The sequence below is a fragment of the Danio rerio genome, chromosome 13, assembly GCF_049306965.1.
Source record: "Danio rerio strain Tuebingen ecotype United States chromosome 13, GRCz12tu, whole genome shotgun sequence".
Lineage (NCBI taxonomy): Eukaryota > Metazoa > Chordata > Actinopteri > Cypriniformes > Danionidae > Danio > Danio rerio.
The window spans coordinates 28,444,596-28,464,801 of NC_133188.1; the positions used below are offsets into that span (position 1 = coordinate 28,444,596).

A 20,206-nucleotide genomic window follows, 5' to 3' on the forward strand; every position below is an offset into this window, starting at 1 on the left:
ACATACTTTCCAGCAGAGGGTGACATTTACTTATGTATTATATTGAGCTGAAAGCCGTGGTACTTTTGTCTACCAACTACACCACAGCGGATCTGACCTCTGCACTTGCCATTTGAGAAGACCTAAACATCTGATTATGCTTCACCCACACCTGCTGTGAGAAAGACACCGGGACCTTTTAATAGAAAAGGGGGACACGATGCCTTACTTTAATTGCCTCCAGAAGATGAGCAGCCACTGCGCGGGCCTGAGGACTCTCTCCTTCTCCCCGCGCTGCCAGATCCGCCAGCTGCATCATCAGCTGCTCCACCTGCTCACATTTGGCCAGCAGCTCCTGTCTGTACGGCCCTGGCAGAGAGCTCGCGAGCCGTCGACCCTCTGCTATCAGCCCTCGTATAGCAGCCTGGCCTATAGACAAATACAGAACAGGATCCCAGTAAAGTTAAGACACATATTGTACGACAATTGTTTTAATATTGTGTAAATATGTCAGAAAGTTACCAGACAATATACCAATTCATTTGTTCTGAAAAAATCTGTTCTAGTCATATAGTATTAGCATTTTATAAACTATAGTGAATAAACTGTGACGGTATAAGAAATGTTGAAAGTGTCAAAACAATATTTGGTTTGTAAGTCAAACTATACAGTGAGTCAATGGAGAACTGATGATCAAACAGGTTTCCACTTTTTTAAAACTCAATTTTTCCACAAAAACATTCATTAAAAAATCACTATTGCTGTAATTTAGAGGTCTATACATTTTAAATAATTATGTAATAATTTTAGTTTGCATTTTCAGCCCTTTATATATTTATTTAATTTTTTATTTATTTTTTAATCGCTAATGCTATTTTGGCCCAAAACACAATATTTAAAATAGCACTGATTTTTGCCAAAACAAATTTAAACGTTTTTAATAATGTCCCATAATTCATGAATTCAGCCATTAGATTTAAAATCAGATTATTATACACAATTGTTTTAAATGAATGACTAATAATTTAGATCGACTTGTCGTTTTATCACTAAATTGCTATCTCCACCTAAACTTGCTAGTTTAAAAAAATAAAAACGTTTCTAATAAACTCACTGTCACTAAATGAGGACCAAAGTATACTCTGCAACAAACATGTCTACTTAATTTGGTCAGCATTTTTTTTAATTATTATGGCCTGTGTATACTGTAAAAATGTTTTCTCAATTAGATTTTTAGTCCTTTTAGAAGCATTTTCTAGACAAGCAAAATTCATTGTCTTGATTTAAGAAATAACATGCCAAAATTGAGTGAGTTTTTCCATAAAACAAGCAAAATAATCTGCCAATGGAGTAAGCAAAATAATCTTACTTTAAATCGAAAATATAAAAGCTTGTTTTAAGGAAATACTCACTTAATTCTGAAACATTATTTATTAAAATAGGACAATATTTTTACTTGTCTAAAAATGCTTCTTGATTTAAGAATTTATTTTAGTGATTTAGACTAGAAACAAGACAAAACCTAGGTAAGAAAAGCATTTTTGCAGTGAAGCAGTTATGTACACCCCTGATATTTGTTACAAATAAATCCTGTAGCTCTCTAGTCGTAAAAAAATACAGAAAAATTATTGAGAAGTGCTTTTACGTACCAGTGCTGTCGGCATTTCAAAAACTTATTACCCAAAGTCATTGCAAAATCCATAATAATCTAAACAGAAGGTTTAAAATGACAGTATATTAAAAATATAAACCACAGATGCCTGAATTGTGTGTTTCTTATGCTGGACTTCAAACCGAGTATGCATTTATGACACTTTACAATACAAGACATGTAGTTAAATGCATTAACTAACATGAACAAACAATGAAAAATGTACAGCATTTACAAATTACATTTCAACATTTACTAATGCATTATTGAAATCCAATGCTGTGTTTGCATAATATTAAATAATGCACTGTGAGTTATCAATAACTAACAATGTACAACTTGATTTTCATTAACTAACATTAACTGAGATGAATAAATGCTGTTCATTGTTTATTCATGTTAGTAAATACATTTAATAAATATCCCATTTCAGCGTAATATGCCATTGCAGTTTTTAAATAACAAATCAACAGTGTGTTTGTGGCATCAAAATGCAATTTCATGACGTGGTAGAGTGTCCCAATACCAACCTTGCCATACACTGTAAAGTTTTTTGTTAGTTTTTTTGTTAGTTTTTGTATCCAAGGTACAAACATCTACTACAGATTGTAAGTGTGTGTATTGGGACGCAGCCCTGGTACTAAACCCAGAGCTCTGGTCTAGAGTTACTCCAAGACTAAGTTAACCTGGAAGTAACATGATCTGCTGTGAATAGGACACGGTGCAGCTATTTGTGGGTCGAAAGATTGTAAGTATGAACATAAATACAACAGGGACTGAGGAAAGGGCCATCTGTCACATCACATAAAGGTCCAGAGTCAAATGGCTAGTGCCATACAAATGAATAAGTCATTTAATACGCCTGTGGTATCCTATGGGGAAAAAGTAATGGCCTCAGATGACCATAAGAGTATTTAACACCAATGAACACACGTTACGCTAGACAGATATTATAGCACACAATGGTTTTGATTAAATTCTTATAGTTGCCAAGCTGAATTAACAAGGCATGTTTTATTGTATTATGCCACCCACCTACTCCATGATCGTCCACTCCAGGGTTGTTGATCCAGCGCAAGGCCTGCTCCATTTTGCCCTCCAGGGTAACAGCAGCTTTGGCAGGCCTCATGTTGGCCACAGCACGGTTCGTTTTTGCCTGTAAGTTCTGCAAAGCTGTGCCAATCTGTTTGGCAAGAGCTCTCGCCTCTGGAGTATCGCCTTTACCTCTGTGAGACAAGAATGACCAGAACATGAAAATACATGACAAAATGTTATTTTTGTTGTATATTTTAAAACCACATAAATATTTATATTTACATGGTTACTGGGTATCTTAAAATGTGACAAATTACAAAAACAAAAATAATATAAAAAAATATATACATATATATATATATGTATGTATGTATGTACAGTATGTATGTATGTATGTATGTGTATGTGTATGTGTGTGTGTATATATATATATATATATATATATATGTTATATTCCAAAATCCGCATCAGTTTTAAGAAAAGAAATGTAGCCTATCATATATATGATAAAAGTAGTGTTAAATAGCCTATTTCAGAACGGAATATCTAGACCAGTGGTTCTCGAACTGTGGTACATGTATCACAAGTGGTACGCAGGCTTCCTTCTAGTGGTATGCGGAGGAATCGCTGAATAATTCAATTAAAAACATGAGCACACTTTTAACCTTTTGACGCATATAATAACAACGATGTGATCAGGAAATTGATTTTAAGAGGCTAAACTTTTTATTTTATTTTCATTTTTCTAATGTTTGTTATGTATTCTATCATTTGAGGTTATTTTCCTCCCCATATCTGTAACGGTTGTTGGGGGCGTATCTCGTATTTTTATATCCCAATGTTGATAGGTACAGTTTAATCACTTGCTTCTCTGACACACACAGCCTACTCTAACGAGCAGTAAGCATATCAAATTTCTAATTGAAATATGTAAATCCAATTCATATATTTAAAATACAAGTTAACGTTTAGATTTTAAAGATATACAAATAAGTCATATATACATGCAACATATATTTCAAAATTTATCAAACAGAGTTATATATGAATATTATGACATACGGTATAACCTATATATAACCTATAACCTATATATATAAAACCTATATTTTTGAGGTCCAAGAAACATTTGCAGGTTTTGATAAATAGGCTACTTTTTGATAATAATTTGCATTTAATTACAGCAGTTTTCTTTTACTTTTTAAAGAACAGTGCCATTTTTAATTAACTTTTAAAATCACATTTTAATTTAAACGCTGACGTTTTATTTATCTTTTTTCCAACCTGTAAGTGTGTTATTGTTCAAACTATTTATTATGTTTAAAGTGGCTGACAATAATAAATATTCATAATAATAAGAATTAATCTGCCATGTTTGTGAACTGTGGAGAGCTGTAGCCACTTAATTAGGCCTATTATGTATTTTACTATGGTGGTACTTGGAGAAACAATTTTTTCTGAGGTGGTACTTGGTGAAAAAAGTTTGAGAAACACTGATCTAGACCAGTGGTTCTCAAAGTGGGGGTCGGGACCCCCCGAGGAGTCGCGGGGCAATAAAGGGGGGTCGCCTGGTGATTTCCAAAAATCTATTTATTTTATTTAAACCATAAGAATTAAAATATTTTATCCATAACTATACTGAAAATAAAAATAGTCGTTTATAGTTACTATATACTATATAGTTACTATAGTAGCTTATAGTTACTAGTTCTATTGGATTGCGACCCCTGGGGTAATTACAATATATTAAAGGCAGCAATAGCGTCAGATGCATTTTGATTTTATAACATCAGGTTATACTTTCTGGCACATTTTAAGCACTGACACAAATTTAATTGGTGTGTCTGCGTCATTGCATGCAAGGTTTTTGTATTTATAACCACCTCAGAGGATATTGGGGGTCGCGAGTCACTGGCATTGTTATTTTGGGGGTCGCGGGCTGAAAAGTTTCGGAACCCCTGATCTAGACTGATTCTCTCCAAAGCATAATTACGATTTAAAGTATTAAATATCATAGATTTTTTACATGCAGTTTATTCCAAACGGTTTATAAAGCAGAGCAGGTCTGGATGACAGAAAGGAATTAAAAGGTAGTTCTGTGGGTTTTGCTCCCCCAAAAATGCTCTGTTTGCACGATTTGATTAATATCATAATTTCCAAGTACTTTATAAATAATATAAAATTAAAACCCCCTATGTTGTTTATTGTTTTTAGAAAATATATAAAATCTTTTTTTTTCAGATTTGTAAAATAAAACTTCAAAATGGCATAAAACGGTTTGATTTATTTGTATTGTATATACCTAAATTGTTATCCTTTTGTTTTTTATATTTTATTATTTATTTATTTAGTTTTTATTATGTCCAATATTTGTAATTCTTTAACTGATTTCAGTAGACTATAGTTTATTTTATCTATATCTAAAGTGGACACATAATTTATAAAGTTTCATGTGTTTCTGTTGTGCTCATATTTTCTATTATCTTCAAAATAAAGAAAGAAAGAAAACCAGCCACTCGCGGCATCGACAGAGCTGTGAAGCGAGCGCTCTTTCACCCCGTCTCTCTCACACACAAAAATGTATCTAAATGCGCATGTTTCATGCACAAACACACCATTTAAGATTGACAAAAACTCTTGACAACTAGTTACTGGCTGCTGTGTCTTAATTATAGTGTAAAGATTAATATGCATTATTGAAACATCAAGGAGGAAGCAGCAAAGAAATATCACTCATTAAATTAAAATTACTTAATTATTATTTAATGCAACAGCCTTAAATTAAAAAGGGAAACATACGGGTGATATTAAGCAAAATACTCTAGACTATAAAGTGTTTTATAGAATATCTTAAACTGACTGGTAGCTTTGTTTTTTCTTTCCCTTATTTATTTATTTATTGGCGCATGTACTTCTGCGTGATGGGAAAACCAGTGTAATGACAGTGGCACACCATCTTGCAAACTCTGCCTCTGCTTTCACTCCGCCCGACTACCCTTTTGTTATGTTTGTGGCTGCTTTTGCCCCACTGACTTCCAATATAATGACATTTTTTGATTGCAAAGCCACAACCCCATATAATCATGCATTCTAAATTATTGGTAAAAAAAATAGCAATCAAAAAACGTATTTACAATGGAAGTCAATTGGGCAAACCCAGCCACGAACATAATGGAAAGGTAGTAAATTTGCCCAAAGTGTATTGTTGAGTTTTTAAATGTTTTATAATAAGTTGATGGCAAAAAGCATTCCATTTGCTGAAACACAGAGAAAGTTGTGGCCAAATTAAGCTTCAAAATCAGCCTAAAGTGGATAAAAACATCCCCAAGAGCACACAAGGGTTAATACTTTTCTATAAACACTACAGTTTTTCTAAATAAAATATTAATTCCTTATTAATATCATCTTCTTCTAAACTGTCTGTACTAAAATAATTATAAAATACTATTATTATTTCCTGTTATTATACAATATTACATTCCCTCTATTATAGTTTCCTGACAAACACCAATAAAAGCAACAACAATAACAGATTTTAAATATTAAAGACCTATTATGGAAACTGTCATACCAGTTCAGAAGAACATTGTCACATAATCTGACCAAACAATGGTTTATCAAGTCTATATTTTCCATAATGTGTTGATCAAAAACACAATGTTATCTAAATACTTTATGACTGTTATCAAGCTGGAAACCGTCTGTCCTTTGTAAGTGGAAAAAACACACAGATTAAACGTTCCTGTAAATGACAGGACTCTAACCATATGTACTGTAGGTCTGTAATTACATTCTACGGAGCTCGACCAGCCTGGCGGTGAGGCCTGCGATCTCGCCGATGGAACGAAGAATGTCATCTCGTTCTTTAGGGTCTTCACACAAGTCAGCGATGCGTTTGGCTTCCGCCAGAAGAGCGCGGATGTTTTCTTCACCCTCTGGACCGCCGTTAGGATCAGCCAGCCAGCTCTGCACACAAATATACATTTAGTTTTAGTTTTATTTAATTATATGAATTTGTTTTATTTATTATGCTGTTTATTTATTTAAGTAAATGATTTATTTATTTTAACTTGAGAGTTTTAGATTATAATTACCTTTATTTTTTAGAACTAAAACCTACAGTAGTACACTAAAAGAATTACGTTTGCTGTTTGTTCAAACTACTTATTTAAAATGAGCTGAAACAGCACAATTCTTGAGTGTTTTCGGGACAACTTCATTGTTTTAAGTTCAATCCACTTAAATTTGTAAAAAACTAATAAGTTAACTTAATGTTGTGACAAAGCAAATGGATTGTGTGAAGCCCAGCCTTTTTTACAGAGTATTTTCTGTTTTTTTTTTTTTTTATATTATCTCTTTTAAGGTAACTTTGTGTTTTCAATCTGAGGGAAAATAATAGTCATATTAATATTCTCCATAAAGAATCAGTCTCTTATCCTCCTAGGTCTTAGTGGCCACATACGTGGACAGCTCATTTTAGCTTTTAAGTGGCTTTTTAAAATATTTTTAATGTTTTATATTTTGTTACATACATACAGTGTCATCCTGCAGCTGTTGTGCAGCAAATGAAATGTCCCAAACACTATTTTCAACCGTTCAAAATGAGAGAAAAAAATGTTGTTTTTACTCTGTGATAGTCAAAACATGTTCAAAACTTTTTCTATATTAAATATGCATTACAAAACATTGAGGAAAAAGTGTTTCATGTAAATTCGGACCACGAGTTCACATATATGGATATAATTTTTTTCTAAAAGTGCAGTTGAAGTCAGAATTATTGTCAGAATTACTGACTTCAACTGTGCATCACATCAAAAGATAAAACTTAGGTTTTTATTCTAATTAGGTTCCATTAAGCCCAAATAGCAAAGAGAAAAAAAAAAAAGTAGTAGTTCTTTTTCCTGTCATAAACAGAACTAAATGTACGATTCTTAGTATTTTATCTGTTTTCATCTTTATATACATGTGTATTTTAATTTAATTTATTCATTTTATTATTATTTTGTCACAGTTACAAGCTAGAGTTACCATCTATAGGCACACTAGAGGGTACTCTACACTTCACATCTGTCACTCACTTGGACTTCATTTCCCAGAATGCCTTGCACAGCACACCTGACTCCCATGAACCTGATTGTGATTGCACAGACAACTGCAGCCAATTTACACACTCTTATAAGCACCAACTTCAGGGCTGACTATTGTTTCCCTGTTTCTCCAGTGTTTCTGTTTTTTTATTTGCTGCCTGCCTTTTTTGATTTTCCTTTACATAAACACTGCACGTGAATCCCAACCTCCATTGTCATGTCTGTCTCATTACAATTTTATAAACTTATTTCCTTTTAGAACTATTTTCAGTGTCATCACAAATTATTACTTTTAAGCTCTCTTTTGTTTTTGTATTATCAGAATAAAAATGTGTTTCCTTTGTTTTCAATTTAAGGCAAAATTTATAGTCATACTGTTTTTTTGTGTAAAGAAAAATGGTCTGTTATAATCATAGACTCTGTCATTTTCTGAAGTCATCTGTGGTTTTGCACAAAGTACAATGACTCTTCCATTGTTTAGTTTTTTTTGTTTTCCACCCGTTAAATACTTATGAGTCACAGCTCATCCTCACTAAATCAGACGAGACCAGATTTATGCAACAGCTATTTAGACGAGGACATGTCTGTAATTATGGGTACTCGTTTTAAGTAGCCACAGGTCCTCTGGGATGCAAAGCAAACAATCTAATTAAATTTGGAACTAAAGCACAAAATAATAATAAAAAAAAGTTTCACACTTTCAGGACGGAGAAATACTTTATATAAGTCTAACTGTTGAACTCAATGGCCTTTTTTGACTTATCAATTCTGCAATTTGGTGGAAAATCTTATGTGACATTGAAATGACCAAACTTATTTATGATTTGTAATAGTTATGGCTCTATAACATCTTCAAGAAACGTCATACTATAATAAACTGATTAAATTCAAATATTATAAAATTATTTGGTCCTCAGCATAAATGAGTGCACCCCATTTTGAAAATGAATATTATATCTATTTCTTAATGAATATAGGTAATATATTTAAGTGCATTTGAACAAAACAGATATATTAATTGGATATATTTATAAAAACTATAAATATATTTTTTAACAAATATATATTTTAGACACTGAACGTCTTTAGAAAAAGAAATATAATACATTATCAATTTCATTCAAAATATTGCTAAAAACATTTTAACAACATTTTTTTTCTTGATTTTTGCTTCAGTACAGACTAATCCAATGTATATGCACAAATATTATATTGTAAAGCATCCAAAAGAAAATATTAGTGTAAGTGAGATATTTTTGAGGGTGTACTCATTTATGCTGAGCACTGTACATTACATTTTTGTGGTAGGATTAAATATACATTTTGGTACCTAAAGTACAACCAATCAAGCACTAAACAAGGCACATAAAACATAACAGTTTAATAATAAAACATCTTCATGCTTATGTTTAACAGTGTGCAGACTGACCTGGGCATTGTCGATTCTCTTGGCGATGGCCTGTTTGGCATTGGTTAGGGCCTCCAGCTTACGGGCTGCGTTCTCCACTTTTCCCACCAGAATATCCAAACCTTGAGCAACCTGCTGAGCTTTCTGCATACCCATAGGTGTGGCACCCTGACCTCTGAAAAAACAACATTAATATAATATAATATAATATAATATAATATAATATAATATAATATAATATAATATAATATAATATAATATAATATAATATAATATAATATAATGGCGACGTGCAGCATGGTGGAGCAGTGGGTAGCACATTCGCCTCAAAGCAAGAAGGTCGCTGGTTCAAGCTTCGGCTGGGTCAGTTGGAATTTCTTTGTGGAGTTTGCATGTTCTCCCAGTATTCGCATGAGTTTCCTCCGGGTGCTCTGGTTTTCCCCACAAGTCCAAAGACATGCGGTACAGATAAATTGGGTAAGTTAAAGTGTCCGTAGTGTATGCAATGAGTGTGTGTGGATGTTTCCCAGTGATGGGTTGCACCTGGAAGGGCATCTGCTGCGTAAAACATATGCTGGATACGTTGGCGGTTCATTCCGCTGTGGCGACCCCAGATTAATAAAGGGACTAAGCCGAAAAGAAAATAAATGAATGAATGAATACTTTACAGTAGGTTGTCCTTAGTTAATGCTGGGATCTTAATGTTAATGTGTTTTCTTGAGCATGAACAAACAATTAACACTACATTTATTACACTATTTATTCATTTTTGCTAATGTTAGTTAATTAAAATAAAAGTTCTTCATTGTTAATGTGTTAACTCAGAGTAAAAGTTAGCAAACATAATTTTGGATTGTAATAATGCATTAGTAAATGCTGAACTATGATTAATAAATGCTGTTTCATTCAAATATAATAACATTAACTAATGAAACTTAGTAAAGTTCACTGTAAAGAGGCCCAAAATAAAATAAAATGAAATACAAATTTAAATTCTAAATTTTAAAAATCTAAATCTTCATCAAGGGCGAGGCAGTGGCGCAGTAGGTAGTGCTGTCGTCTCACAGCAAGAAGGTCACTGGGTCGCAGGTTCGAACCTTGGCTCAGTTGGTGTTTCCGTGTGGAGTTTGCATGTTCTCCCTGCCTTCGCGTAAGTTTCCTCCGGGTGCTCCGGTTTCCCCCACAGTCCAAAGACATGTGGTACAGGTAAATTGTGTAGGCTAAATTGTCCGTACTCTATGAGTGTGTGTGTGAATGTGTGTGTGGATGTTTCCCAGAGATGGGTTGCCTTGAATGAATGAAATATATATATATATATATATATATATATATATATATATATATATATATATATATATATATATATATATATATATATATAAATACACATTTTTTTTTAACTTTTATATTTTTAAATGATAATATTTTACCATAATTCTTTTCTTAAATCTATAATACACCAAAGAATTAACTTCAATTCTGTAATTATAATTATGGATATGTATTGGTGTAGATATCAGTGTTTGTTCAGCAAGTATACGCTGAGAAATTTGAATACGAGTGGTAGTTTGTTTTTATGTTTGTCATTTCATTACATATTACACATACAAAAAAAAGTATCAAAATAAATGTTGTTTTCGATCATTGACTTTTCCCAAGAGTGTAATAATTAAAAAAATAGCTTTGCCCATAATACATGGAAAATGACTTGCATTTTTACTTTAAAAGTTCTACGGTAGCATTACGTAAGCAAATTCTTTGCGTTATCAGTGACAGTTATCATCAGGATTGATGCTAATGAAGAAACATAAGTCAGTAAAATGTACAAAATATCCAAATATGATACTTTTATGGTGTGTTTTGGTATTTTTGTCCTCTGTGAACCCCTTTGTAAACTGACACGGAAGGGTTAATCAGTTTTGAAATCTTAATAAACACAGGTCCCTCCAACGACCCTTTTAATAAAAGTAACACAAAAGCCATCAGAACTGCATGTAAAGGTCAGTGTAAAGCGAGTGTGTGAGAGTGATCAGTGAGCCGAGGCAGCGGCTGATTATCCGGCCCTTCAGCTTTTAATCTGCTTTCCCTGAGTCTCCCTAATGAAGTCAGAGCCCGCCGTCTGATCTTTCACTTTCACTCTGGTTTTCAACATCCCTGACACAAGAGCCCAAAAACTGTACCACATTGTTCCTTCCTTCTCCTGTACTCGGCAGTCAGGGATAAACAATCCCTGGAGAATTAAACTGCAAACAAACAACGTCTAAACTGTGTTCATTGGAAACCCTGACACACTTTCTTGTGTAGTAAATTAGAAGCAGTTACGGCCCCAGAGACGCACATCACACAGGGGTAAACGTGTTGCATAAAGGATGATGAATATGATTATGAACAGCATTAATGCATAATTCAGCTCACGCTACAGGAACATGTGCAGGCACTTTTTGGTCTCTGTGTGAAATGATCTGAATCAGCACTGTGTCAGGCTCTGGTTTTTGAGTTAGAGTGTTGTGCTGGTGCTCCAAAAGAGGGCGTTCGGGTACCTGGCGCGCACATCTGACACCTGATCCGTCATCTGGCCCAGGGTTTTGGCTGTTCCCAGGATCTCTCGTCTCTCTTTCCCTGCACAAAGCTCACCCACTTTTCCTGCTTCATCCAGGATCTGACGCAGCGCATGCTCTCCTGGATCTCCTGGGAGAAGACATCCAGAGGGAGTGTCACAGAAATTAGGCCACAACACATACATTACTTAATTTTTTTGTATTAGTATTGTTATTGTTTTTAAAGTATAATTAACTATGATGATATCATTAACATTTTAGTTTTGGTAACACTCACAAGAAGGTGAAGTTGTTTGAAATTTCTAGTTAATTCATTTGATAACATGAACAGACAAAGCAAAAGTGAATGAAATGAAATAAATAAATGTTTATGTTTGTTCACAGTTAAGGAGGGGGTGGGGGGTGCTTGTTGACACCAGTGACACCAGTTGACATCAGTGCCCCCGTGTCAACAAGTTTGGCCCTCCCTCTGCCCCCCCTAAATTTGGACCCGTATTTTTGTGTCGAAACCAAAACACGGAGAAGCGAGATCAGCCATCGGGGGTAGACGAAGATATGACTGAGGTCTCTCTCGTGCGTTCTCTGTCTCACGCACACTCGCTCTCAGGGTCACGTGCATCCATCTGCTTTCCCTTGACTGTTGTCAGTGACGGTGCTGCACGCATCAGTTTCCGACATTCGCCAGAGGTTAAGCCCCAAATTGACACAGGTAATAAAAGATTCAACTTCAGTCATGTTCATGTTGTGAAACACTATCAAAATGTCCACTGTTGATTATATTAGACTTTTTTTAATAGTGATTTTAATACTTTTAATAAGTCCTCAGTCTTGAATTTACACACAGTCTGCAAGTAGCAGAGAACAGACGTATCACAGTGATCAAATGTAGTTTTGAGTCACACTCATGTAAAAGTAAAATTGAACTCATTTAGTTTTGCCTCCATTCGTTTTTGTTTTCAGTCGTGACATAACTCACGAGTCTTCAACATATGATTTTTTTGCAACACGTTTATAAACATAATAGTTGAACTAATTTCTAATAACTACTGTTTTGTCTTTCCCATGGTGACAGTTAGTGAATAATGTTTTACTAGTTATTTTGCAGGATAGTTGTATTAAGATTAAAGTGTAATTTAAAGACTTAACTAGGTTATGTTAACTAGAAAAGTTGGAATAATTAGTCAAAGTTATTGCATATCTGGTTTGTTGTATAGTCAATCAAAAATACGCATTAAACATTTCTTAAGGAGGCTCATAACACTGACCTTGAAATATTTTTTTATTATTAAAAACTGCTTTTATTCAAGACAAACTATAAGAAAAAAGACTTATTATGACTCCAGAAGAATTATTTTTATTTTCTAGAAAACACTGAAAATTTCTTCAGTTTGTTAAAGATCACTTTGAAAACATTATTTTAAATTAATGGGAGGGCAAAGAAAAAGACTTCAACTGTAGCTGATCTGTTAAAGTTCACAGGTGCAAAAATGTGCCTTCATGTACTTGAATGTTAAAAATGTATTATCCTACTCCAATACAACATGACTTGTCAAATAAATTAAAGTGGAAGATTATTTTGAGTTTAAGTTATTTAATTAGCTTGTCTATGAAAACTGCAGAGTGATACATAAAAAATGAATGATGACATTGTTTAAGTAGTTTGTGATGTATGTATTTGTGATGTAAGTGGGCTCTGGCCAGCCCCCCAGTTACTCTGGTCTAGAACCACCACTGGTTATTACTCTGCTGTATGAAATATTTGATTCTAATTGGTCAGTCGCAACATTCCAAGGTATCTTATTCTGAGATAACAACTGCTGAATAACACAGGCCCATCTGGGTACTTTAAATCACCTATGTAGGTTAGTTTATGCTTCATTCAGGCATTTCCATTTATTTGCACTTAATTAAAAAATTAAGAAACTATTACAACCCAGAACAATGTGTTATGTCAAATGTGTAAGTTTTGTGGCAAGTAGCCATGTAATAAGCAAGATGAAGCAGGATATAATAAGCAATAAGCAGGATAAAGTACATCTAGGCCAGGGGTGTCCAAACTTTTTGGGCCGAGGGCCAGATGCAAAAAAACAAACGTTGTCGCGGGCCAAATTTTACATACATCACACAGACACGCATATATATATATATACAGTTGAAGTCAGAATTGTTAGCCCCCCTAAATTATTAGCCCCCGTTTATTTTTTCACCAATTTCTGTTTAACGGAGAGAAGATTTTTTTCCACACATTTCTAAACATATTAGTTTTAGTAACTCATTTCTAATAACTGATTTATTTTATCTTTGCCATGATGACAGTAAATAATATTTGACTAGATATTTTTTAAGACACTTCTATACAGCTTAAAGTGACATTTAAAGGCTTAATTAGGTTAATCAAGTTAACTAGTCAAGTTAAGGTAATTAGGCAAGTTATTTTATAACAATGTTTTTTTCTGAAGACTTAAGGGGCTAATAATTTTGACCTTAAAATGGTTCATAAAAAAATTTAAACCGCTTTTTATTATAGCCGAAATAAAACAAAAGTCTTTCTCCAAAAGAAAAAATATTATCAGACATACTGTAAAAATGTCCTTGCTCTGTTAAACATCATTTAGGAAATATTTAAAAAAGAATAAATAAATCAAAGAGGGGCTAATAATTTAGACTTCAACTGTGTGTAGATAGACAGACAGACAGACAGACAGACAGACAGACAGACAGACAGACAGACAGACAGACAGACAGACAGACAGACAGACAGACAGACAGACAGACAGACAGACAGACAGACAGACAGATAGATAGATAGATAGATAGATAGATAGATAGATAGATAGATAGATAGATAGATCGTAACAAGAACTGCTGCTTAATTGAATGCATGTAATAGCGACACCCGGTGGTTATTTATTGAATAACGTTCATTTTTGTATAGCGGGCCAGATTCTATTGATATTTATAAAAAGCCTCGCGGGCCGCCACAAAACTGATTGCGGGCCGCAGATGGCCCGCAGGCTGTAGTTTGGACACGCCTGATCTAGGCAGTTGTTTTGGCAGAATTAAACCCCATAGATAAGCTTGCCGATAAGCCAGTTGTGGCTTTATTCTGCTATATCAACCACCTGGATATACCTTATCCCTTACTTTTTTGGTAATTTCAGCTTTAAGATGTATGGAGATTGGAGTCACATGCATTGCACCGATTTTAGCTGCTGTCTGGACTTTCCATGTCTTTTTACACTAGTTTACAATAAGTGCATTTTATTATATATAACTTAGTTTCTAAACTAATATTTTTTTCATAGTATGTATGGTTTTATTTGGTTGTTACTGACATCTGGGGAAATGTTTAAGACAACAGTACCTTTAAAAACAATCTGAAAAAAAATGGTGATGTGTTCACTTTTTACCTGCTTTCTCTCTTATATATTTTAGTAAAATATTATTTACCGCCATCATGGTTTCAAAGATAAAATAAATCAGTCATTAGAGATGAGTTATTAAAACTATTATGTTTAGAAATGTGTTGAAAAAAATCTTCTCTCCATTAAACAAAAACTGGGGAAAAAGTAAGCGGGACTAATAATTCAGGGGGGCTTATTATTCTGACTTCAACTGTATACACATATATATACACAAGTCCATCCATCACACCCAAAACTTTTCAACTGCAGTGTATGATAAATGTTTAAAATATAATTTTTTTTAATAGTTTTCCACATTTTATCCTTCATTTCTTTTACAATGTTGTATTTATATGTACAGAATTATTTCTTTTTATCTTTAAATGAGTTTTTGTCTGAAAACAATGGCATTATTCCCTGGCTTCCCTTTGAAGTCCACAAATTGCTGGTTTTAGAACAGCATTTGGGTTTCTACAACAAAAAAACAAAAAAACACTTTGGTGACACACACTCTTACAGTATGCGTGATAAACAAGGTGAATACCTGGCAGTGCATTGGGGTCCCTCAGCCAGCCTTTAGCCTGACCCATCTTAGACTCGATCAGCGCCAGCGCTCTCTTCATGGCCTCAGTGTCCTTCACAGAGAAACAGTGTATTAGTCAGTAATCTCCATCATACTGACACATAGGGCAGGGATGTCAAAGCACCGATCAGAGCGATTACAGCTTTTTGTTGCAGTTGCATTTTCTGAGCTCATATGAGGGTGTAGATGATGAAGGAAGGGGCTCTGAAGGGCAAGAGCAGCCTCTGCCTCCTTCAATCACACACACAAACGCACAAAGTGCCAGAACGGCCCACATAATCACTACTTCACACTCCATTGCACTACATACACACACATCTGGAGGAGAACCTGTCTGGTTCAGTCACTCAGCTCAGACAGAAGCACAAACAATGCATTCGATGCACACGTGACTGGTATGAGCAGATCCAGAGCATAACACTCAAAGACAAATGAAGGACATGGGTGTGATATTATGTTCAGTACGAGTATTAGAATTGATGTCTTTAATTATTGTGGATTATTGAGGAAGGGTGTTTTTGTTCTAGGCAATCTGAATAATGGCATGCCCTTATTGACTTGTGGCTGTGTTTTAAGGCCCTATGTAGATTACTGGTGAAAAGTTTGGAATACTTATCATGTTTAATGTTGCTGAAAGAGAAAGCACCGTTTTCAATAGTGATAATGATAAAAACAAAATAAAAATGTTTCTTAAATTCACGTTGAAGACAGATTTATTTTATTTTATATTTATTTTCATTTACTTAAATTTCTGTAAAATTAATGAACTATATTTTAATTCAGTATGTACTCTTAATCGTAACTCTGAACCAAAAAAAGTCCTAAATTACGTGGACATATGTTTAAGAATAGTCAAGAATATATTGCATGAGTTTAAATTATTCATTTCACTTTCACACTAAAATCATTATAAAATTAGATAAAGATCACGTGCCATGAATACAATTTATTAATTCCCTACCATAAAAAAATGGGAAAAAAAAGATTAGTAATATATATTGTAAATATATTAAATATGGACAACTTTAAAGGTGATTATTTGAGGGCTTTTTAATAGCTTTAAAATTTCTAACAAACGATAAATCAATGCAAACCTTATTTATTCATCAAATATGTATAAATCTTAATTTTATCAATTTTACCCTTATGACAAGTTTTCTGATGCAGGGTCACATTACTAAACTACTAAATACTATAATAAATTAATTATAATGCAGCAGGAATGATCAATGTACTAACCACGTTTTGAGAATATCTGAATATTTTTGGGAATGAAAATTAAATTTAATACTTAGAATGTTGCAAATCATGAATGCAATGGACTTAACACTCATCGTTTTACTCATCTACTTTTCTATTTACAACACTTAGCATATGATTACTGAAAATTATTATGAAAGAAGTTTAGAAAGTGAAAGTAAAAGAGCTACATAGTGAATTATTATAAGAACACAGCTTATTGTTATATGAAAAATACAAAACCAACAATCTAAACAAGCTTGGTTTCAAATTTGAGACTGTCATCGCTAAAAATTAAGCCTTGAGATTCTGTCTGAGTGCAACTGTTTCTGCTAGATTAAATTATTTTCCCATTTCCAATGCAGTCTATTGATTTGTGTGTGTGTGTGTGTGTGTGTGTGTGTGTGTGTGTGTGTGTGTGTGTGTGTGTGTGTGTGTGTGTGTGTGTGTGTGTGTGTGTGTGTGTGTGTGTGTGTGTGTGTAATTGTTTTGGTGGTTTACAAGAACATAAATTAGTGTAATGGCATGATAATGTCCAAGTTGTATGCTATTAAGATGGTTTATGAAGATATACATTATGTCCTTGTAATTCAAAACACTTAAAAATCATACCTAATAGGGTCTTATCAAATTACAATTTTGCCACAGGTTTCCTGAGAGGGTTGAGTTTAGGGGCAGGGCCACATGGTTAGTAGTTTTTACTGTATAACATATATTATACCTACAGTATGAAAAGTTCTTGTAAACCCTCAATGGCAACACCAGAGTGTTTCATAATCTTGTATAATTAATCAAACAAATGCAGCCTCGAGGAGCATATAATCTTTTTTAAAACCATATTAAAAAAGTTCCAAACACAGTTTTTGCACAGTACATATCTAGTTTTGCCATCTTAGATTCAGCCTGGACAATAGGACCCTTTAAAAGACCTTTAATTAACTTCTTGTTTTCGCTTGTGGCATTTCCACTGCTAGCAGCAGTTTGATTCCATCAGGAGAGAAAGACGATCAGCAAATTAACCCACATGCTCTCCTTTATTACATGCTATGAAAATACTGTAATTAGAGCAGACAAATCCAGCTTTAAAAAGTCCCTAAAATTTGCAGTGTGATTCACGCCAAAACACTTTCATAAATCCGTATCACAAAGCCTTAATATGGTTTGTGGCAAACCTGAATTTCAAGTATAATCGATAGCCTTCCTTCAGCTAAAACAAATTATCTGCCCAATCCATTTCCTCTGCCTACTTTGCCTGCCTGCTATCCAGTAACTGCTGTTTTCAAGCCAACCGTTCAGCGCCCAGAAAGCCAGATCACATTATTTCTAAGTTGATGAGTCATTTCCTACAGCTGTGTGCATTATTTGATAGATTCAGCTGAGATGCATTGTCAAGCTGCAGGTTCAGGTCCAGTCCAGAAGTCATTTGCATTTGTTCAGGTTTTAGTTCAGATCTGAAATAAATGTATTGTAGAATAATGCAAATAATTCTAGCATATCTTTAAAGTTTGTTTTAATTCATCATTAATTAAAATTATTTATTTATATGAATATATTTAGAATTAATTAATAATATGATCATTATATACCTTATACAAAGAAATTCCATCTTAAACTGTGGTAAATTGTATACACACCATTGAACATACAGTAAGCAATCCTTTATAACTGAATGTTGCTTTAGTTATTAATTATTCACATGTCCTGGTTTTATGCGTGAAGAGTTCAGAGACAGTCCGGAACGTCTGAACCTGATCAATATTTCATGATGTAGTCAGAGGACCTGTTTGAACAATCTCTGTTTGAATATGTATTATAGTACGCGGCTTTTCTCGGGTCAGAAATCCCAGGCACCTTCTGTGGGGAAATACGACATAGAGGATTAATGCCAAACTACATTAATGAACTTACTTTTCACAAATAAAATACTGAAAAGATTCAATATTATTCCGCTGGTTGATAACATCTGTCTCTTTCTGGCTAACAGAGTGAATAATGTCAATGATTTGTGAAGATTTTAAAGATTTTTTTAAAGAATCATCTTCAAAAGTTTCTAAATAAGTAAAATAAAACAAAGCAATTTTCTGAGTACAGATATTAATTCAGAAATGCACTGAGCCTTTCTTTTAGAGATCATTCTCTGCAAATGGACATTGTTCTGAGTGATGGTGTAGGGAGTTGACAAGTAATGTTTACGTCAATCCATCTTTTCTGTTGTCAGTCATGAAGCACAGGTAAGGCTAGAGTCAGAAGTGAATTCTTCAATTCAGTCTACTTAAGACAAATGCAAACGAGCACAATGTTAGCTACATTTAAAACACTGAAATTGTATTTTTGCAAGAATGATTATCATATTAGCCAGAATCACTAAATCCAATTCATATAACTAATATATGTGTATTTTGTTACTAAACTAGATTTATTAGGCAAGAGAACCTATAAAACTTTTTCAATGAAAAATTAACGAAACAAAAATGATAACCAATGTGAATGATTAGTATAATAACTTCTTTACTTGTAAACAATGATGTTCTATCATTTGCTAAATAGTTTGGATTAATTTGAAAATACAATCCTATAAAAATGTTGATGCTGGTGAAAATATCTGAGAGGATCTAATGACAATGCGCAAATAAAAAAAAGGTATATATTAGGTTGCAAAAAAGCAGAGCTATTGATAAAAAAGTGTGTTTAATATGTTAACAGCAGGTGCAAATTGGGTTAAAACATGCTTTTTTGGGAAGATGCTTAATAATGATGCAAAAAAGCAGTAAACTGACTTCAAAACACAGCAATCTAAATGTCACTATTCATTTACAAAACTTGTCTTACACCAAAAACAAAATCCAAGGTCAGTTACCAAATTAACTATGTTCATGGCTATTCAGCACTAAAGATTCACAGCATGTTTTTAGTAAATTCTCATAGTAGATATTTAACATCAAAAGAAGGTTTGCATTGGCGAAAGATGAAGTTTGAGCTACTGCTACCTTGGCATCACATGCATTTCTGATGTAATTTCAAAAACAAAATGAAGAAACTCAACACAGTGGAACATAGAGACCCCACTGCCAACTAGTGTTTCTTAAATTTTATTGCCAGAGCAGCACAGACAGAACACAGAAGCATAAATGCTCACAATGGCATTGGCTACTTGCAAGGTATGTGCTTTATGGCTATCACTTGACAAAGAAGTATAAATCAGGCTTTACTATATGCACTATATTTCAAATATATTTTAAGAGAGATTTAACAAAAATGTTTA

The 20,206-nt window shown here is 33.6% G+C and overlaps 1 protein-coding gene across 4 annotated transcripts in view; it reads right to left on the reverse strand.

Annotated features, from left to right (window-relative positions):
- The window catches only part of vcla (vinculin a), a 74,154-nt gene that overhangs the window by 16,555 nt on the left and 37,393 nt on the right, over positions 1-20,206 (reverse strand). For 2 of the 4 annotated variants that reach the window (XM_005156842.6, XM_005156840.6), the window contains exons 7-12: positions 15,667-15,757; positions 11,701-11,848; positions 9,182-9,335; positions 6,456-6,631; positions 2,666-2,856; positions 209-408 (exon numbers count right to left, since the gene is read on the reverse strand). In XM_005156842.6, the coding sequence (XP_005156899.1) occupies positions 209-408; positions 2,666-2,856; positions 6,456-6,631; positions 9,182-9,335; positions 11,701-11,848; positions 15,667-15,757 (960 nt within the window). Of the gene's footprint in view, positions 1-208; positions 409-2,665; positions 2,857-6,455; positions 6,632-9,181; positions 9,336-11,700; positions 11,849-15,666; positions 15,761-20,206 lie in introns of all 4 variants that reach the window. The other 2 variants (XM_021480576.3, NM_001128681.1) reach the window with 1 other exon arrangement.